The sequence below is a fragment of the Melitaea cinxia genome, chromosome 1, assembly GCF_905220565.1.
Source record: "Melitaea cinxia chromosome 1, ilMelCinx1.1, whole genome shotgun sequence".
In the NCBI taxonomy this organism is placed as follows: domain Eukaryota; kingdom Metazoa; phylum Arthropoda; class Insecta; order Lepidoptera; family Nymphalidae; genus Melitaea; species Melitaea cinxia.
In genome coordinates this window covers 1,848,022-1,871,277 of record NC_059394.1, presented here as the reverse complement: position 1 = coordinate 1,871,277, position 23,256 = coordinate 1,848,022, and the positions used below count along the sequence as shown (strand labels likewise).

General features: G+C 33.2%; 1 protein-coding gene across 1 annotated transcript in view; it reads right to left on the bottom strand.

Annotated features, from left to right (window-relative positions):
- The window catches only part of LOC123669881 (bud site selection protein 4), a 25,111-nt gene extending 1,855 nt beyond the window's left edge, over positions 1-23,256 (bottom strand). The window contains exons 1-10 of the mRNA XM_045603434.1: positions 23,163-23,256; positions 14,506-14,708; positions 5,323-5,463; positions 4,810-4,930; positions 3,888-4,529; positions 3,552-3,663; positions 3,428-3,471; positions 2,662-3,022; positions 2,383-2,524; positions 339-971 (exon numbers count right to left, since the gene is read on the bottom strand). Of these exons, the coding sequence (XP_045459390.1) occupies positions 339-971; positions 2,383-2,524; positions 2,662-3,022; positions 3,428-3,471; positions 3,552-3,663; positions 3,888-4,529; positions 4,810-4,930; positions 5,323-5,463; positions 14,506-14,708; positions 23,163-23,256 (2,493 nt within the window). The remainder of the gene's footprint in view (positions 1-338; positions 972-2,382; positions 2,525-2,661; positions 3,023-3,427; positions 3,472-3,551; positions 3,664-3,887; positions 4,530-4,809; positions 4,931-5,322; positions 5,464-14,505; positions 14,709-23,162) is intronic.

The window sequence follows — 23,256 nt, the reverse complement described above, 5'->3', positions numbered from 1 at the left end:
AGTTCGAAACCCTTTTAAAGCTATGATTCATAATAACATGCAATTTTGGTCATTTTCCCGATAATTCGGTACAAAGCAATCGTAGTGTCAGTTATGATTTGATCTAAAAAACTCTGAAGCTTAGCCCTAATCTTTGTAATTAATTCTGATATGCAGTAATATGATGTTAATGACGTACGAAGATAAACATCCAATCCGAATTACGTAAGCGTTTTTCTAAAATTAAATTAAAAAAAAACCACAATTGAATTTGGAATATCGTTACTTTATGATATGGTTGAGCGATGTCGTCTAAATTGTAAGTGATTCATAACAATATAATGTTTGGTTTAACTGACCTTGACAGGTTCACTTAGGCTTTCCATACTAACGAATTTCCTTGCTAGTTCCTTAACACTCGGCAAATGAGCTAGCTCATCCGTTTCATCCGTCACTTGATCAGTTTCTTCCTTTAATTCTTCAATTATAACCGTGACCTCTTTCACATCGCTACTGTCACTGGATATTTCGGCGTCTTCTCCCATTTTGTTCTTATCAGGTATATCGATGTTGTCATTTCTGTCAGGCGTTTCGTATCTCGTTGATAACTTATCTTCCGGTTTACATTTCACAATCTCACCGGTTTGCACGTTGTATATTTTAATTGAATCACCTATGCTGCTCGAGCTTAACGAATTTTCAATGCTTGATGGTGATTTTTCACGTTCATTTTCTATATTTATATTAAGTGAACTTGTATCTGATTTGTATGCGCATTTTAGTATTTCTTCGAATTTTTTGTCCGTGTCTTCGTCTGTGTAAGTGGGTTTCGCAGCAAATAGTGTATGCTCATTTACATCCTCGTATTCTATGATTATTTCATTTTTATATTCGATCGGCATAGTTGTCATCGACACCGGCTCTATATCTTTAGTGAATTTCGTATACTGTTGATTGGTAGCTATTGTGTTGAACTGTTGTATTAATAGTCCCTGAAAATTTAATTGACATGATAGTATCTGATAGGTATTTGATTTCGTAACTTTGATAAAATAAAAAAATAAATTGGATTATTTAGGTATAAAGAATCTCAGTATCATGGTTTTAAGATGGAAATAAAAGGGTAACGTTAAAAAACTGTATAATAGACAAAAAAACTATATAAAAAACTGTATAATAAATAGTAGAACTTTTGTGGTGGCCAATACGTTAGTTAATTTTCTATTTAGCTTTTATTTAAGAACAAAATAAATTGTAATTGTCAAACAACGATACTGATATTATAATATTTGTTGACCTTGGACTTTATCATTATTTTAAGTATTATAATTAATTAGGTAAGTCCCAGGATATATACAGAATTGATCGGATTAGATAAGTTGTTACCAAGATAAACTATAAACATGTGCATGTGCCTGTTTAGTCAGCAATGATGATTGCATTTATAAATAATATTTTAGTCGAAGCGTGAGTTGTGTCGCCGCTGGATGCCGTGAGAAGGATAGTTTAGTTACGTCTTGTTAGTTCGATGTAAAGCATTGAGTTGTTAGTCAATTTCGCCAAAAACTTACAACACTCACCACTAACTTCTTGGAGGATTACTGTTGTTATAGAACTGAAAAATTTAATAAGAGGACACATATCTATGAGTGCAGTTCTAGTCGTTATACCGTTAAAAGTGCAGAGTGCTGTTAGTCAGTCAAAATTTAAAATTATCAATCATGCCAACTCTCACACTCTACAGGCATTTTAGTACCAATTGAACGTCAGCGACCGCTCTTTGAAATACTTTCACCATATTTGTCTATAGTTATGGTTATGATATATTAATGAATTTCATAATATAAATTAAGTCTTAAACAAGACCGGCTATGTATGTAACGTACATAGTAAACGGGATGTTTGTTTCGATTAATCAGAGTCTAAGTCGTCAGTGAGTAGGGGGTGTATTAATCGGAACTTCGATCACCAAAGATCTCTACGAAAGCCTTTGCTTAACCTTACGCTTCCACCGAACATGAAATTTAGGGCCGGTCGTTGCTTCGAGCGATGGCCCAGGTCCTCGCTCTTAAGGGTGTCGCTCCGCCTAATGTCAGAGTACTTTTCGAAAAGATTCTCCAATATCTCGGGCTTTTTCGGTATTTCTAGTCGAACCAGGTCGCCGTCGTCGGCGTAGGAATGATCGAGGGTGTCCTCGGAGTACAGGCCCGAGTCGGTACGGTCAGGGTGGGACTCTGAGTGGGGCCCCGAGTCGGGGGAATGACCGTAGCAGTCGTGTCTGTCGGTCTCGAATATGGGGTTGATGGCGAAGTTGGGGCTGGCGTGGGGCGGGCGGAGGACGGCGCGGGACACGCTGGTGCGCAGGGCGGCCGCCTCCAAGTCGCTGAGCGAGCAGGCACTTACGGGCGACGCGGTCTCTCTATCGACATTCTCTAAGCTCGTGGACTTGTTTAGTGAACTCGCGATCGAGCTCGACCCGCTGATGGCGCGTTTACGCTCGCCGGAAGACGCCCTCGCCTCCTTGATGTAGTAGTCCCGCCCGTAGCTACGGTATTTGAGGAAAAAAAATAACATTAAAGATTTAAAACGCATATTATTCGGTTCAAGATTATATTAATGGTAAAGAGGTGTGGGTGGATCTAACCAAAAATACTGTGCATAAAAATTAGTTCATGTACCTACCGTTTATATTGTGAAATTTCATCTGACAGTACGTCTTTTAACTTTTTAGGCGACGGGCTCATAGATCTTTTCTCATACGTGTCATCGTCTGTACTTATACTCAAATTTAATTGACGTTTATCCATTTTGTGTTCTAATTTATTTTCGCTTGTTTCCTGATCATGGACACCGTTATTCATTTTTGAAATATTTTCGCTTGTTAGACTTGGTTCTTCTAAATCTTTCTTCGTTGTTATAATATCAAACAAAGAAGATGTATTTTTCGCTGAAAGCCGCTTTTTAATAGCTTCTGGGGAATATGGATTGTTTGGCATCTCTACATAATTGAGCCACTTTTTGCGTTCTCTATCCGCTATGGATCCTGAAAACAAAACTTATTATGGAACAAAAAATAGTTGTATGTTTAAAGATTTTATATAACATTAACTATATATGAAAAATAATTAATACCGCTAGTTGCAATAGTGTATTGTTCAATATATTTTTTTATATGACTAGAGAGGCAGCCAAGCATTCATTTGTTATCATAGCTTACAGAGGCTCGAAATATCAAGAGCGTTGCTGATTCTACCCCCGACCTCAGGAGCCAGGAGCTCTGGTCACCTTAATCACTACAGGAACACAACATTGCTTGAGAGGAGTATTGCTTAGCTGTGATCTTCCGCAATGTCGAGGTGCTTCCCCCGCTCCAAATTTTGAGCAGGATATTTCCTGCTATCCTCTACCTCAAAAAGAAAATTATTTGTAAATTGAAATTACAACTTACCTGGAATTAAATCATCTTCTCTCTCAGGATTAGGTGGAGAGAATCTGGAAGTGAATAAAAATATAAGGTCTAGAACGCTATTATTACGAATGTATTCGAAACTACGAATTCAAGTGTTACATACTCTTGGGGCTCTTCGAAATGTTTCTTACGTAGACTGTCTGCGTATCTTTGGACCGGTAGTGTTTCTGTTTCTTCATATTCTCTCTCACGCTCTGAACGACTGTTTGTAGTTTCTGAAACAACATTAAGAAATTATAGGCAAAACGCGTTTTGAGTAGTATTATATATATCTCATTCTCTCTTATACATTTGCCTTTGTGTTCTTTCTTTATCGTGACATATTTTCGTTTCATCCAGTTTCAAATCACAACAGTTCTAAAGAAGTTTCACTTCAATAAACAAATGCATTATTTTATAAATTTTTACCATCGATGCCTCATTAAATATTAAGTCTTACCTTTGACTTGAGGGGTAATGCTTGCGTCTATTGTGTCTACTCCCACTGTCTCATTCTCAAAAGTACCTGCATGACCGTTTAGAGCAGTTCTGTGTATTTCTTCCTTCAAATTAAACTCTGCCGTCGATATAGGTCCACTGTTTACACTCAGCAAGAGTATAGAATCGTGACTATTGTCGTTATTGTAGACAATATTATCGTGATTTATGTCTTTTTGGGTGAAAACATCTTTATTAGTGGCGTTCACTGGTTCTCCATTTTCGATGATTTCATTATTTTTTTCATATTCTTCATTTGCATCTATAATCATCAAACTGTCAGGTTCAAAGTCTAAAATTTCTTCCACTTTAGGTTTACCTCCAATAAGGTGTTTGGAGTTTAGAACTTTTTTAACGTCGCTGGTGTATTCTAACTCTTCTTCATTATCGGACCCGTTGTCGGATAGATCAGTGGTGTCATCTGCATCTCTGTCACCTATCAGAGCTCTGTATTGAGTGTTGGAGTTGGGTACGAGCATTGGAACTGGTGCAGATTGTATGTTCTTTATCTTTTTCTTTTGGAATAACCAGTTCTCTTCCCAAGTACCATCCACCGCTTGTATATCGCTACCGGATACTTCATCAAAATCACGGAATTCATTATCTGAAATAAACAAATTTTAAACTTTTAATAGAAAATTATTATTTGAGTATTACAGTCCAGTGTTATCTGTATGTTGTTCATTACGTACGTTTGCCGCAGCTTATGATAAATGTGTGTATTAATAACTATTAATACTGGTGTTTTGTAATTAGATTTAATACCGATGATAGCATTTTCTATTCGAAAACACACAGTTTCTATTACTTATTAAACGTTTATAGTCTTATATTATAGACTTATATTTTTTATTTTTACGTTGGTACAGCTTCGATTTTGTTACCTGATGTATGCACTATGTCACCTCCGAATTCAGGGAACGGCACACGGCGCGGAACTTCAAGGGCTTCGTCCGTAGCCTCTCCTTCTTCCCAGTCTGATGCGTCATCTTCTTCTGCATGGATCTGAAACAAAAGATAAAACATTAAAAAAAATACCAAATATTTACCCGTATTAAAAGATTTACAAACTACCCATTAGTTTCTTTTCTATAGTCAGCTACTTTTTGTGCCTATAGTAAATGGAGATTCTAGGACTATCACTTTGGCAAACACAGACAACAAAAAAAAAAACTCTCGTTCTGTTACTAGGAGGCAAAGGGATTATTTTTACGATTATTTCGTGAGATTATAAGCCAGGAGTAAAGTTTCAGTAAGATTTAAATGAGAATATTTTAATGACAGCTGAGAACGTAATGAAAAGGTAAAAAAGACAATTATATAGATTATTTTTGTAACGTAATTCTTATTAATAAATGTATGTTCTATTTTTTATTAATGTATGATAAAGCACTTACGGGTGGAGTGATCTCTCTAGTAGTTCTGGAGTTAAGAGAGCGTGGAGATGATCTGTCAGATGGCGAAGGGCTCGCACTGGCGGAATGGATTCCGCTACTGCGTCCACCGGACCCGCTTTCAGTTTGATAGCGCTCAATCACCTATAGAATATTAGAAGATTGAGATTAGATACATAGTAAAACTACTGTGATTTATGATAATATAAATGAATTTACTATTAACGGATTAAATAAAAAGCCTATTAGTGTTTTAGCTGATCTAATTATGTGATATAATTCATATAATTCATGAATAAATAAGTGTATAATTGATGAGATTTTGAAATTAGGCGAAAATACAAAAAATCTCAACGTCACATCAATACATGTGATCACTGTACGCATAAAATAAAAATATAATTAGTTTGAAATCGAGTTTAGTAATTCATTATAAATAACAATTTAATTTAATGATACACTTAGACAAAAAATGGAACAGTTGATTTAAGATGTTTTTGTATAGGATTCCCATTATCTTTTTTTTTTCAGGAAAGTCAGAAAGAAAAACTTTTCAAAGCCGAAAAGTCACTGAGCCTTTACATTTTTAGCAAAAAAAAAAAACAACACAGAAGTATCGCAGACAAACAAATACTTTGAAGTAAGCTGTCACAATTGAAAGAAATGCAGACAGAATAAGAAATACATTGAAAGACGATTATTTTCTCGTGCGAGCGTATTACTACTATTACCAAGATAGATAGTTTTATGTAAATTAATCGTTTAAAACACAACTTACTTGTATAACAATATTATATAAACTATTTGACTCCTCGACAGTGTCCTGTTATTCAAACTTAAATACAAAAATCCTTCTTTTTCTGAAAGGAGAAAGAGCCCCGCTGGAAATTCCAAATAAAAAACGATGGTTTGTATGGGAAGTCATTGTAATCTACAAAAGCTTTAAGTTTAAGACAGGGTCCTAAAATTTTCATATAATTTTTATTTGTTTTTATCTGGGCTATCTGGATCTAGATAGATCTATCTGGATCCAGATAGCCCCTGTTTCAAACACACAATAGTTTACAATAACTTTCCATACAAATCATCGTTTTTATTTGGAATTTTCAGCAGGGAAGCCTATGGCCTGCAGTGGGATGTTGCGGGCTGAATCAATCAACGAAATACTGTAATTAGGTATGTTAGCTTGCAAACGTAAAAAAATCCGACTCCAATTACATCGACAAAGTAATACAACGTAAACAGATGAAAAAATAGTCAAGCAAATTCGCATTATTAGTAATAACTCAAAAAGTACTCGACAGATCTCGAAAAAACACCGGACAAACACCAGTTTTGGATTTAAAAAAAAAAACATTCGAATTGACACATTCTCCCTTTTTTAAAGTCGGTTAAAATAACGAGTACGTATATAGACTAAAATACTTTTAGCTTTTCGATAAAGTACTTTATCGTATTTAATAAAACTTTATACAATAAGATACATTGAAACAAATCGTAAAGTCGGTGGTACTACGTCGGTACTCATAAACGGTATTTAACTTTACACACAGAAAGGGGCTTATTTTTAAATAACGGCGCCTACCAGTTGTAGTATAAGGCTTCCAGTGACGTCATATTCACTATGAATGATATCGAGATCAATACAAATGCATATATGTCTGTCATAAATAAAATTTGCTTGCTTCTTTTTGTTCGCAAGGCGTCATCCATAAATTAAATACCACGTTAAGGAAGGGTGGGTAAGGGTCGACAAACTGTGACATTGTGTGACAAGGCGTGGGGAAGGATTATCAACATTTTGTGACATCACTTTTCAAAATATATATCTAATTGTTTGGTAGTATTAAAACATGGTACTTGAACTACATACCCAGGTATATATAGGTATTAGCAATTAATTAAATAATTTTGATTTTTTGGAAACGAGTTTCTTAGTAAACAAGTCAATTTTGCAATCACGTAATCAATAATGAATAGTGATATCTAATATAAATTGTGATTATTTTTATTAAAATATTTAAATTTGTTTGTTCGGGTGCTTACCGGATCAGTCTCCCCGTGATCGTGGCGATTGAAACATTGCCGAAATATAGGGACCTCAACAAAACAATAAACGTGGAACAAATATAAATTTTCTCTAATATATAAAATTCTCGTGTCATGGTGTTAAACATTGAACTCCTCCGAAACGGCTCGACCGCTTTTAATAAATGTTTGTGGGCATATCGGGTAGGTCTGAGAATCGGCCAACATCTATTTTTCATACCCCTAAGTTATAAGGGGGGGGATTAAGCGGGTTAATAACATAATTGGCAAAGAAACGTTTGCGGGGTCAGCTAGTATAAATATAAAAAGTGATCGCGTTAGCTTAAAACAATATATTATTATTTTGTTTTATTTATCGTTATTTTTAAATAAAGAAACTGGGTTTTAATGAATTTCGGGTGACAAATTAATTTCACCTCGACAGGATTAAATACTTACTATATACGTGTGTACGTGTGAATTATGTACAATTGTTTAATGCAGTACCATTATTGATTATGCCTAAATAATAATAATATTTATCTTTAGCCTAAAATCGCATTTCTAAGACCTCGAACGATAATGTAATTATTCAATTATTATCTTCATTTGAAATGATAAATAAATCCATTTTTCAATAATGTGCTTAAGTGTATTACTATGAAGTTTTGAATATATTATGTAATAATACTTTTTTTTTACTTCTTTCTTCAACTAAATTTACCACATTATGACAATCTTAAAATTACTACAATTGAAATTTAATTGTTTTGTAGAAGTGCAGTCATTAAAACAAATAAAAAAAATCAGTCTAAAGAAAACATAAACGTATATAAAAGAAAATTCTAGTAAAACTGAAATATTAAAAAATACATTTAAAAAAAGAGGGATATGAAAAAAAAAACTATATAACGAAAACCAGCCAGCTTCATAAAAATAAAACACGTACTCGTAACATCAAGCACTAGAAATTTAAAACACAATACCTCATTCGTATCGGGAAAGTAAACAATGATGAAACTGTGCAACATCACTATAAAAAACGTACGATAAGATATATGATTATAATTAGGCCGACTTCTGCTTTTAATTGCGATATTAGTATCGAACAAAGATTCACACGGGAGAGATCGGTAGCTACTGTGATGCGAGAATGCGTTCAACTGAATAGGGTTGACGATTCGATATTATATAAGTATAAAGCCTTTTTTGTTTACGAACTTTTTATATATTTCTAACTTCAATGTTTGACTTATTTTAGGTTAAGCGGACGTAACTAAATTATTAATTTTTTTTGTTTAAAATTAAAAAAAGTCCTCCTGCATAATGTTAGTTTAGATAATTTTACCAACGTATTGAACACAATTAAAACGTAAATAAAAAAGTCGAAGTAGTTAAATTAGTTACAAAAAACGATATCACTATAGATAGAAATTAGGAACCACTCACCCAACTGATCACATACAACAAGAACACAGCTAAACTAGCATACAAACTCAACATACTGGCCGAAAACAAGTCACCCGCGAACGCAGAAAAAAAAATCAGCCTACATCAGTACAGTGCATTATTACTACGCTAATTGCGAAGACTTACTTAATAATACTTACCATTTCTTTGTACCGACGGTCACTTTGGTCTATCTGTAGCTTGATCCGATCCTGTTATCATGATAGCGTTATCTTAGGTGATAGCTGATATCGCCTGATTTGAATGTATTGGAACGTTTTGTTGTAATCCGGATCTTCATTCGCGTATTGGAAAGGCTCAGATTTAAATTTCGTTCATTTTTTATCTTTATTGATTGATTAAAATGTATTGTTGAACTCTGACGAGGGGACTAGTCCACAAGTTTAAAGTCGCTCAATGTGCAATTGAAGGGGCTATGCTTGAGGTCTCTTTCAAAGAAGTGATTACAAACGAAATTATCCGCGGGAGAACAAAAGTAACTGACATAGCCCACAGAGCAAGTTTTAGTGGTAGTGGGATTGTCACCTGTGTCGCAGGACCGATGGCCGCCGGAGCAGACGTGCCCTGGAGTGGAGACCGCGTCTTGGCAAAAGCAGTGTGGGACGACTTCCGGCCCGCTGGACCGACGATCTACGTAAGATTATCGGTGGTGGCTGGACGAGGGTGTGGAAAACTGAGATGGGTTTGGCGCGAACTAGGGGAGGGCTATGTCCAGGAGTGAACTGCTGAAGTGATGAGTAGTGATTGATTATCGATATTTTTGATCGCTATTGTAGACGTTATAAATGGCAATGTTAACTCACCTTTATAGGGACTGGCTAAAAAGAAAGTTTTTTTTTAATATTAGATGTGGAAAATACTAGATAACTACATTTATTTATTTCCATACTGAATGCATTCTCTACCTCTCTGCCAGTCACCCTTACGACGTACAAGAAAGGACTTTCGTAAGTACGAAAGTAGTACTTAGTGGTACGTAGTAGTACGTACGAGTACAAATCTTTTAGAACTAAATTTTCTTTCTTATAATTTAATAATAACATTATTATTCTTTAACCTTTGTTTTTTTTTGTTTTTCTTACTCTTTATTCACACGTTTTATTTGAAAATTATTATTTTTTAAACATAGTTTTAAATATATATTTTTTTCACAAATTGAAAACATATTGACGACCCTTAATTAAAGTGAAGATGCGTAGTTCGTATTATTTTAGGAGTTGTAAGGATTCCATGTTGTGGTTTTGTTTATAACATGAAGTTGGTTATAACCTGATTCTACGTATTATCAAATGTCAATAATACTTTATCGAACTTGACATTAATTGCTAAATTCAATCAAATATATAATTAGTATATTTAAAATTTAAATGATATTTAACCAAGCCTATACACTTAACGGCACGTAGTAGAATGAAAAGCCGTAGTCGAGGTTCCGAAAGTACAAAATATACGTTGTTTGTTCTCAAAAAAAAAAAATGCACTCCAATTGACATTGACATGTAGTGAGAATATCAACAACCTAGTCGAAGTCAAATAAATACACATTGCCTATATCTCAAAAACTACTCGTCAGATGTCATTCAAATTTAAATGAGACTACATGACAACCACCAGCTTTCATACAAGAAGGAAAAATACAGTCGAATAAAAAACCCTTCTTATGTCGAAGTCGGTTAATAAACACAAATCTTCAGACCACGATTACCATCAATGTCTATCATGAGTATAATAAGTATAGTATTATAATATACATAGTGTGGACCGTTCTCCGGGACAGACGGATCTACTTATGATCGCCGATGGACACTGGATGAGGATTGCGGACATTTGGAATTCTAGGAGTGAATCAAACATTATATGCCTTGAATATAAGTAATAACATTTTTGAATATCATATTAAAAATTGACCGTTCCAGCGGGGATCGAACCTGCGTCTCCCACTGACCGTGTCGGCGTTCTAGCCAATTAAGCTATGGAACGATGTACCCGCTAGATCGAAATTTTTGATATGATGATTTTATTTTCGGTTTAAGCGAACCGCGGCGCCGTCTATAGTGAGTTCTTTACAGAAACCCGTAACTACTCAAAGTTTCATATTACAATGAAAACCGTTGACAGGAGACGACACCATGCTATTTTTAATATGTACGATTTTATTTTTGTGTTACCCACACTTAGGAATTCTAAACATTTTTGAATATCAGCTAGAACGGTCAATTTTTGATATGATATTCAAAAATGTTTAGAATTCCTAATGTGTGGGTAAAACAAAAATAAAATCGTACATATAATGAGTAATAATGTCAAAAGACCTATTGTCGTGCGCCGCTCCCTTCCTGCGCACGACAGTACATTTTAGTTTTCACCTGTTGCTCGAAGAAAGACTACATGGATATGATGAGCTATGCATCTTGTGAAAGCTTAGACTGTCAGCGTGTAATAGAAAGAGTTAGGCACAATGTACCTCAACACGATCAAATGTAGGGATAATATCTGTTGAAATAATTAAAAAAAGAGACAGGTAAGTGTGTAATAAATCATGTATGATTACATAAGTACAGTTCGGAGGCAAAAAGTCAAATGTAAATTAATAAGAACCTTGGAGAAATCCTGAAACAATAATTTAATTTTTTTTATTTCAACAGTAATAAATAATTCTCATATCGAGGAAGGATATGGATTTTCCCTTAACATGTATTAGATATTGCCAACAAGGTTTTGTTGCATAAATATTGCGTGCTAGTGGATACTTGTACAACTTAGCGTCAATTGTAAGATTGATGTAACTTCGCAATAATACATGTATTATATCCATCTCGACTGACCTTGGATATGTATATACAATCTTAAAAAAGTTAAAAAAAAAAACGATAAACCTTACTTTATTACTTCTGATACCATACCTATGACTAAGTCAATATGGTAAGAGAGACAGGTTACTAACATAGACTAATAATAGTACACTAGCTGGGCACTGCGGTTTCCCCCACGTTGATTTGAGTAAAAAATAGCCTTGCTTCTTCTTAATGCATACCTAATCTTCCTTTTTAAATAGTTAAAATTTTTTAGTTGTGGGTGCCGGTAAAGCAAGAAATTGTCTATAAAATGATGTATAATTTATGTGGAGTAATTGTGAAGTTTTTTGTAAAAAGGGAGGCAAACATCTTAACGTGGTCGAAATTGGACAATAATTCAAAATTTAAATTACAAAAAAAAATGAAAATAAAGAAACTTATTTAAAAAATTTCAATTTGACTACTGACTTTGACAATCAACAAAATGGTATAATATGCGTGTGTGTGTGTATCAAATACACGGTACTGTGTGTAATGTTTTTTTTTAAATTTATTTATTATATTTTTTATATAATTAAAAAAAATATTAGAATTCTACACCTCTTCTCTATATAAACTATAAGTGTACGAAATTTCATACTCCTCCGTCTGCGCAATTATGGTAAAAAGGGGTACAAAGTTTTTGCTTCACGTGTGACGTCACGTGAATACGCTGTACATATATGCAGATATCTTTGTTTATATAATTTATAACCGCAATAAATAAAAGAATCAAGATTATTTGTGTCTTAACATCATGATGTATTTATTATGTTTTCATGTAATTTGTTTGTTATCAGACTAGATTTCACCCGTAGCTTCGTATGCGTAGAATTTACTTTGTTACAATTTTACTAAAATTGTTTTATAGAGTAATAACTTTACTTCTAGACTGCGTGGTGTATCAAAGTGAAATCTACAAAATATTTTAAGCTAGACTATTTTTAACAGGAGGTTTATTTTTTTAACGTGTGTTACCTCAGAACTTTTCGTTCGGTGGACGGCTTTCGATGATTTTTTTAATCCAAAGGTGGTGCTTGTCATGTAGTTCCATTTAATCATGATCTGCTAAACACTTTTTCATTATCTACATTAATGTGTATTTACTTGTGTTTTTTTTTTTTTTTTTTGTTTTGTAGACCTACGTTTTATTATACCGCATAACTTTTTACTGGTTGTACCGATTTTAATGATTCTTTTTTCAATCGAAAGCTGGAGCTCATGGCTCGTTTGTAATCGTTCTTATTAGTAAACTTTGATAATTTGTATTTATTTGAGTATTTTTTCGTCTACTTACACTGTATGGTATAATGGTACTGGTCGATGTAATTGAGGTCAGTTTTTTTTTCGATTTCAAACAAACACAACTGTATAAATATGTTATATAAATAATTTACCTACAATAGATTTTCAAGATTACATTTCCGAAATATTAATCCGATTTCTTACAGTAAATATTGTCTTATGCCTAAACAAACACGCAGATGGACAAAATAAAATAAAAATAACTGTCTTGGTTTCAACTGTTCTCATAAAAACTCCTATAACTCTTTTTTATTGACTATCTATCACAAACAGACGCCGATTACAATTTATTATATGTAGATATAGTAAATTAAGCGTTTGTCCCTTCATTACGTGTTTACTGTCTTATTTACCCGACTGCCAAGGAAGGGTTATTGTGCTATTTGTTTATCATTACACATGACAAAGGAACAAGTGCGACGGACAGATGCCAATTAATATTTGTGTTATCAATATTGAAGGCTCAGTTGTACTGCAATGATTACTCTATATAGTCTAGTATTCTTATTTTTTTATATATAACAAGGTCGACCTAGTGACATAAAAAAAAAAAACTAGGTATAGGCAACAAGCGTACGGCTCACCTGATGGTAAGCGATTACCGTAGTTTATAGACGCCTGCCATTACTTATTATATATATTATTACTTAGCCATTTTCTTCTGTAAGGTACTATCTCAATCGGGCTGCTCCATGTCTAGTGCTAAGTCTAGCTTTAATTATTTTTGATTGCAGATAAGGATTATTTATTTTATTTTATACTTTATTGTACACCACAAATATATTACAAACAAAGCATAAAGATAGTTACAGATTGTGAAGTACAATGGGCGGACTTATGGCTAATTAGCCATTTCTTACAGACGACCCAGACATAAAAAGGAAACTTATTATCTAAATTGGGTAGGTGATGTAGGTGTATAATATCTCGTATAAAAGTTACTTATAGGGTTTACGATGAGGCCCTTAGGGCTTGTTTCATAATAAACTATTAATTCCGAATGCTATAGACATTTGCAGGTTATGAATAAGATATCTGACGGATATAGTAGATTATGATAGTTAAATTAAATATAGGAGAATAATTACACGTGTCTTTCTACTGTTGATTTTACTACACAGTTAAGATGTTGTTGATATATGTTTTCAAGTGGTGTAAAAGCCACCTGTTTCCGTTCATCTTCCTTGCAAGTCCTGTATTTTTGCACGCGTGATTGTGATAACTTTTATGATTTTATACATAATATGTCTGTTAATGTAGGCTTTTTTACTGAATCGGCAATCAAGCGTACGGCTCACATTGACGGTAAGTGGTTACCGTAGCTTATAGACGCCTGATACACAAGAAGCATCAAAAGCGCGTTGGCCATCTTACCCTCGACCATCCACAGGAGCTCAGGCTACTCAACACAGAAATACAATAATATTTAGCTGTGATCTGAAAGGTTGAGGTGCTTTCCGGCTCCGTCCGGCCGGCTGAGTCCGGCTGCTCTAGATTTTCATCAGGATGTATGCTGCTGTGATTGCTGTGAGATAATTGTGTTTATTACCTTATTTAATATAGCAGTGGCGAGTAGATCTTCATAGGTAGATGACTCTGTAGGTGTATGGTCTTCGGCTGCGTACCGCGCAAGCGCCGGCAGCGCTGCAGCTTCTTCCACAACTCGTGCTACTAAGCGCTTTAGTTGCGCGTGAGGGCCACTCGCACCGGTGTGGTTGTGCGCGTTGTGCCCTAGGCGTTGTTGGGGCAAATCTGTAAAAACATTAGTGTTTGAAAATGCCTATTGCATTATGAAATATTTATATAGAATACTATTGTACTGTATAAAATATTGAATATTAATTTATAGCTTGTGGTATTTTATTTAAATATTATCAATAAGATAAAAATGTTGAGCGTCTATAATAAGCAATAATGCACCGTTTTTTTACTCTGTCTGTATCACAGTCTATACTATTACGGCTGCCAACGTTAACCTGTCTATGTTTCTGTTTAAAATGTGAATGCTTAATGTGCTGTAAATTGTTTTGTTATAAGGAGTGAATAAATAAATAATAATAATAATAATTATTATTATTACTCTTACAAACAGATTTAGCACATAAAGTTCACATAATATTTAATTGCAACAATATACTCTTTTTATGTAAACCAAAGTACTGTGTGGCTACGGTACTAAAGAATATAGCCACCCCCTCTCTTCCCGTGGGTGTCGTAAGAGGCGACTAAGGGATAACATAGTTCCGCTACCACCTTGGAACTTGAAAAGCCGACCGATGGCGGGATAACCATCCAACTGCTGGCTTTGAAATATACAGGCCGAAGACGGGCAGCAGCGTCTCCGGTGCGACAAAGCCAGCCCTGCGGTCACCAACCCGCCTGCCCAGCGTGGTGACTATGGGCAAAACACATGAGTTCACGCTATTTTTGGCGTGAACTTGTGGAGGCCTATGTCCATTAGTGGACTGTAAAGGCTGTAATGATGTAAACCAAACAGTTATAGTACATAATTGCTTCACAATTAATTGAATAAAGATCACCCTTTTTAAGAGTTGCTAGAAATACAGTCTTAATTTCAAGACCAATACAAATGTATGAAGATTGCATGGTGTCATTTTAAGTAACCATTTCAAAGATAATCTCATATCATTATAGTAATATCGTTATTATTGAGTTAAATTTCTAATTATTCAATATTAATCATTTACATATGCTTGAATGCTATTGTTAAGTAAAAAAAAACACATTTCATTCTTTATTCACGCAGTCATGAGTAATTTATCAATAATATTAACAAAACGCTATTGTGATGCAAATATGACCAAACTATAAAATTCCATTTATATGATTAGTCAGTGTTCAAAAAAATATTCAGGCGATGAAAATACATATTATATTTCTTAATATGCATCATCATACAACATCCCACTAGAGGGCATAGGCCTCTTTCTTCTTATAGGAGAAAGATCTGAGCTAAATTCACCACAGAGTGGGGAGACCCACAAGGACAAACGCCCAGGCCGGGAAGAACTCGAAATCAAGAGCAGAGCGACATATACGACATACGCCAGAGCGATGTAGACTTAGAAAAGGGAGGAGGTCCTCAATTTGATTGTATTTTTGATGTGTGCTATCTAATATATAACATTCTCGTGTCGCGGTGTTTGTAGTTAAACTCCTCCGAAACGGCTTGACCGATTCTCATGAAATTTGTGTGCATATTGGGTAGGTCTGAGAGTCGAACAACATCTATTTTTCATCCCCCTAAATATTAAGGGTAGTCCCCAATTTTTTTTTAATTTTTAGATAAATTATTTATTTTTTATTTTATTATGATTTGGCGTTAAAAATACATACAATCCTAAATTTTAACCCTTCTACCACCGACCCCTATTTTTAAATAGCGTTTAGTGGCAAGACAACGTTTGCCGAGTCAGCTAGTTATATTATCCTCATGATGTTTCACTGGGTGAATCGATTTTGATGATTTTGTTATCGAAAGCTGGTGATTGTCATGTGACTCCATTTAAATATGATCGAGATCTGACGAGTACATTAGGAGTTATCCATAATAATGCGTTTTTAATTAAATATTTATTAAACTGTCTACGTTCTACTCGTATTAGGCACATGTCACCTTATTCTTATACATAAAAACGTAAGCGTATAACTCAATAACGCCTGGACCAATTTTACCAATTCTTTTTTTAAAATGTTCGTTGAAATCCAAGGATGGTTTTTACGGCGAGAAAAAAATCAAATAATTTCCGTAAAAACCCTAAAAACAGCCGTTTTCTTTTTCCCGTACAAACGTTTTCTAACTAAAATGTAGAGTCAATTTGAACATTTTGCTATTCAATAAAGTTCACGTTAAATAATATATTAGGACACATTTTACGTAAGTTATTAATGATTAAATTGATCTTATTTGTAGACCGCATTTTAATTTAATTTACATACAGTAAAAAGCTATTTCATATTACCTATTATATTGTTGCGGGGGCGTTAACAATGGGAAATTCCCGTTTTTAAACTATCGACTCCAAATTTGGTACGAATCTCCTATATGTGATGTAGATCGATGAGCGGATTTTAGGATAACTCATGCCCAGTAAGGATTACAGGGGTGGGCGTTAACAATGAAAATTTTAAATGTATGTAACTCCGAAACTACTGTACCAATCTTATCAAATTTTTTAAGCATTTGTAATTTGGTCCAACTTGGGAGATAAGGTAGTTTTTATCTTAATTGGACCCAATAGGTGGCGCTGCTATTGGTATGTAACTCCAAAACTGCTGAAGCAATTTTTATCAAATTTTGTACGTATCTATAATTTTGACTAACTTGGAAGATATGTTAGTTGTTATTTCAATTGGACCCGTTAGGTGGCGCTGCTATCGGTATGTTAACTATCAAATTTGGTAGCTGTTTCCCGGGCAGGACAACGTCTGCCGGGTCCGCTAGTATCAATATTTAAGTAATTTAAAAGTTATTAAAGTAGATTTTTTTTGTTTTTCCAAAACAATTATATTAAAACTTTTAGTGCAATTTAGTTACCGTTTCAGCCGTTCAAATTATAAATGAAAATAATGTCGTATTTATAAAAATATTTCCGCCATCATTAACTTTGTGACATCCAACCCTGAACTAACTAACGATCGTAATTTGTTCTGCCATTAAACAATATTTTTATTCTGTATTTTTATATTTTATAGCTTTTAGAAGACACATTTATAGATCAATTAAATGTATTTAAAATTATAATAATTATAAAAATAATATATTTTAACGTTAATAGCATACTTCTTAATAATTTTCGTTTATCTAGTTTTGTACTTATGTAGTTTGTAGTTAGTTATGTAGTGTGTAGTTTTGTAGCTATCTACAGGCGCAAAAAGTTGTTTTGTCATTTGTATGAATACTTTCAAAGTATTTGTTTATCTTTGACTTTAGTTAAGCTTTTAAAGTTAATGACTTTGTTTTTATTTTAAATATTTTCTTTTAAAGATTAAAGGTATAACATCATATGATGTTAAATTTAAATTTGTTTGATTGTTCTTCTCGAAGTAGATGAACTTGAGTCCTTTGATAAGCTTTTTTTGTTTGTTTTTTAATATAAGAATTTTTTGTCTTTCTGATAAAAATAGGTATTGTTGATACAAACATATTATATATTATGTAAAATTTCATTAAAAATTGTACAACCACGAAACTGTAGCAAATTGCTTAATTTGGTTGTTGTTATTATTGTAAATTGCAAAAACTACAGTTAAGTGAAAACCGAAATAAATGTACAATAGAATAATTAATTATACTCTCATAGCAAATGAAATAGCAGTGGTTTCATTGATTATAAAAAATACAATGGGTTGAGCGTCTCTGCATTACGACTAAATATACAAATTAAAGTGATGCTAAAATCAAGGTATCAAAACTTATTGTATGGAAAATTTAAAAAAAAAAGACAAAAATGACTATCTTTAACGTAACGTGTAAGAAGTACAAATTAAAGTGGTATGAAAAAAAATTGAAACATTAACATTACATGACGTCTATCATACACAGATAATACAAAAAATTAAAAAAAAAATGAAGAAAAACAAAACATTAACTAAAGTCGCACTTACACGTAGGAAATATTACGACTTTGTAAATACCTAACCATTATCAAAACAGTTTAATGAGTTTTAACCTGTGCGATTAATTTTAAGAACTTCCAAAAAAAAAAAAAAACAAAATTCTCATATATATTCATGAGATGTGTCTAATTGCTGTTTTTTTGTAAGACTCATCTCAAACGTTTCGTAAAATGTCTAATTACAGATGGGAATTATATCTGTTCCTTGTAAGATTTTTGATCATTGTGTTTTATAGAGTACTTTGTTCACGAGATGAATCAAAGATTTCGTTGAGAATTTAAATAAAATATATACATACCTATTCCATATTTTGCTCAGTGGAAAATTTACCATTAATATAAGACCGTATTTTTTTATGGTCCGTGAAGTTTTAACAAAGAGTAACATTTCAATAGACAATCCTAAATAATTACATACAGTATATAGCTCTATCGAGAGTGCTATGTTGTCAAAAGTACGCTTGTGTCGCAGGCATCCTTCAGCTAAAGTAACCTCTTAGCATAAGGTTGACTCTGTTCACCGCCCTAGTGGTATAAAAAAAATCTGAATTTCAAATTGACATACGTATTTTAGAATTTTCATCGAGATAAACATTTTCACACAGTCATTCTTTATAGTTGAAAAAAAATGTAATTTGTAAATATTTTGAAAAATCTAGCAATATTTATTGTGATTGAAATGGAGACAATTCCTTTAATTCTTTAATTTCTTTTTTTTAGCTTTCAATAGTGTCTAAGGAATATAATTGTATATTATTTTGAAAATTTAGTGTTAAGAGTAGATTATAGGAGACTCGGTACTGACAAGGTTACGTTATCAATAGAACTTTAAATATCGCATTCTTCAATCTTTTTCGATACCACTAGGAAGGCAAAGAAGCTTACATAATGTCTTATGGTAAGCATAAACCATAGCTTATGGACACCGCAACACCAGGAGAATTACAAGACTTTGCTCCCGACACTCCAGGAGCTCTGGCTACCTTACTCACCACTGAAACATAGCCCTATTTGAGAGCAGTATAATTTTGATGTAATTTTTAAAAATTATATACTGAGTACTTCCCCAGTTGGATAACTTCGAAATTTCCAGAAAGATTTTTACTGTTGCGTCCTATCTGAATAAAGATTCAAAATTATATAACAATTAGAATCTTCTTAGAGTACAAGGCCGTTATACATATTACGATAAAGTCCCGGTGACGTTTTCAATGTCATTTTGACAACTAATTTCCATTCAAAAACATAACATTTTCGTATCACCAAATCGGAATGCGCTGTGATGCAATAAACAAATGAACGCAATCTAAATTGTTCTCTGATGTTTGTTAACACTTGCGCCGGCGTGTGATGCGAAACATTTATTATATAACTGTCTTTAGCTCTGCGCTAATGGCACCCAGAAGCAGAACCTTGTTGTTAACGTTTTCCGGGTTAATAAGAAATAATGTATTAAATATACATAAAATTGCGTTATATTTATTTGAGATATTTGTATGTATATGATTATTATTTTTTGTTCAAAATCAAATATTTAACATTCAAATAGGCTTCGATAGCTCTTTTTGATTTGTATTTTTTTTTTATTTAAAATATTCTTTTAATTTACCGGTTTGGAATGTACCTAGAGTATGTTGAAAATAAATGTCAAATAACTAATAACTTTTAAATAATGTCTGGTCTTATTTTTTTGTAAAAATAATTAGATAACTTTTGTAAATACCATTATTAAAAAAAAAAAGTTTACTTATACCATCTAAGGCGACGTAAAGTATTGAGTAGACAAGGTTTTAGTTTTGACGATAAACTTATAGCGCTTGTTGTAGATCCTATCTTTAGCCCCAGGAGCTCTAGTCACCTTATTCGCCACCATTACCATTTAGCTATGATCTTCTGTAAGGTCGAGGTACTTCCCCAGTCGGGCTGCTCCAGATTTGGAGCAAGATATTTCCTACTATGCCCCACCTCAATGGTCTACCTCATATAAGTTTTATGTTTAGTAAAACAGCTTGAATTAAGTTATAGCGCTTTGATAGTAGGTTATTACTTAGAAATTGAATATTCACCATCTGTTTAATTTCCTACTCTATTTATTAGGTCCTACTCTATTCACAATTGTTTTATCAATTTTATTGAAACTGAAGCAACAAATCGAGTTGTATACAACTATGTGTTTGTATGTCATCAATATATAATGACACACTATGTGTTAAGATCCGTTGAACCGTTTGACCTACTGTGCGTGCCAAGATTAATAAGAAGACGTACATACGCTCGAAGAACCTAATCCTCCTTTGGCAGTCTTGTAAAAACATAATTTATAGTCTGTGAACAGACACAGAACCGTAAAATGTACATAATTTTATTTATCTGTGACCTTGTATTCAGAATTATTTGTAATTTTAAATGCAACTCAAAAAAATTTGAATTTTAAGAATATTTATTAGTATCGATCTTAAAGATAAACAAATGTTTTATGTATAATTTAAAGTACATATTTTAACTGTTTTACTACAATAAAGCTAAAAATCTTTTTATTATTTATTTAATAGGACCAGTAATTAAATTGTAAATTTATGAAATAAGCATTTGGTACAGTGATTGGATTGGCGCAGCAATTGGCAGTTGCATTAGTTACTATGGATTCAATCGAATGTAAGTACTCTAAAGTAAACGGACGATATGTTATAAAATTGATAGTTTAACGACACAGAGTCACAGTAACTGACTGAGGTGCTAAAAGTTGCAGGTTCGATCCCCGTACGTGAAAATATTTGCATAGACCATACAGATATTTATCATGGTCTGGGTGTTTGTGTATTTTTATATGTATATCAAAGTACAAAATATACATTATTTAAAGTCTTACTATTATAGTAAAAAGAATCGATTAAATAAATATCATGTTGGACGTCAACTTTTTGGACGTACGTATGACAGAGGAAATAACGCAAGAACCACTTGACAAAATATTTTTTTTTCTTATAATGTCAGGAAACTATTAACTTAGAAGCGTATTGAATATAAAGACTAAAAAAAACTTTAATTTTTATAATAAATTTTTGCGCGCCTCCAAAGAGGCTGTGCCTTATTTTATATTTTGTGTTTATACAATAATTTTTAATGAAAGCTGGTACTTGACGTGTCGTCCGTTTAAATTTGATCGAGATCTATCTACGTTATGTTACTTGACTATGTAAATTCAATTTTTTTTTCGATTGCGAGTAAACAGTCCTCTGCCAAAAGGTTGCCTGGAAGAAATCGCTACGTTTGCAATAAGGCCGCCTGTTGCAACTGACCCGACTGTGTTACTTACAATTGTAATTCTGTAATTTGTCAATTATTATGTCACTCACTTCAGCCTAATACAGTCTACTGCTTAACATAGGCCTCCACAAGTTTGTGCCAAAAATGGCATGAACTCATGTGTGTTGCGCATAGTCACCACGCTGAGCAGGCGGGTTGGCGACCGCAGGGCTGGCTTTGTCGCACCGAAGACGCTGCTGCCCGTCTTCGGCCTGTTGGCCAAAGCCAGCAGTTGGATGGTTATCCCGCCATCGGTCAGCTTTTTAAGTTCCAAGGCAATAATGTATTGTCAATTATGTATTGCTGTCCAAAAAGTATATATAAATAAATAAAAATAAATAAATAAAAATGATTATTACCTGTATCATAATTAACAACTGTCGATTTAAATCATATAGTTTTTGTAGTGTCGTAACCCTTGCGTAAATTGTACATTCAAAAAAAAAAAGGAATTTGTATTACATATTTGTGATATAACAAATTATTTGTGTCTCGTTAAAATAATTAAAATTTTGCAATTTTTTATGTTCAAATACTGTTGGCATTCTTGCCACCATTCTTCGCGGACATTATCATATATTAAAAAAGTGTATTAATAAATTATGATTGGCGTTTTAACTAGTATTTTTATTAAAAAAGTAACTAGAGTAAAGTAAATAGTAGAGTATGAATAAAGTAATGTAAAAAAACATTATTTAAGGTTTCAAACAAGAGATTCAGCTTTGATGGGCCATTTAAATTTAACTTACAAAAATGTACCCCGACATAATTAATCCTAGTGGAGTCGGTGAGTGTAAGGCGTTAATTTTATAATTATTAGATTACTAGCTGCGCCTGTGACGTCATCCGCGTGGAATTAAAAAATCATATTGTTCAGTTCGTAGAGTTACAAAATAAATAATAAATTTCTAAAATAAAAGTAGCCCGAGTTACTCCTTATTACATCAGCTATCTGCCAGTGAAAGTCCCATCAAAATCGGTCCAGCCGTTTCAGAGATTAGCCGGAACACACACGGACAGACAGAAAAAAAATTGTAAAAGATGTTATTTTGGTATATGTACACATCCGTGTATACATCCATATGCATTTAGTAAAAAGCGGTTATTTTAATATTACAAACAGACACTCCAATTTTATTTATTTGTATAGATTAAACCCTATCCTACATAGTTCTTACAAATAAAATTATGTCACGGTAACTACATTTATAAATAATAAATATCTAGTCTGTTAAAAAGATATGATAAATGCAGCTCTTACCGAGTATCTCCTCAAGCCAGAAGCAGGATACATAAAGAAATATGGCCACTCCGAGCCAGAAGCCAAGCAGAAGCACGGCGATGTATTCCCACAT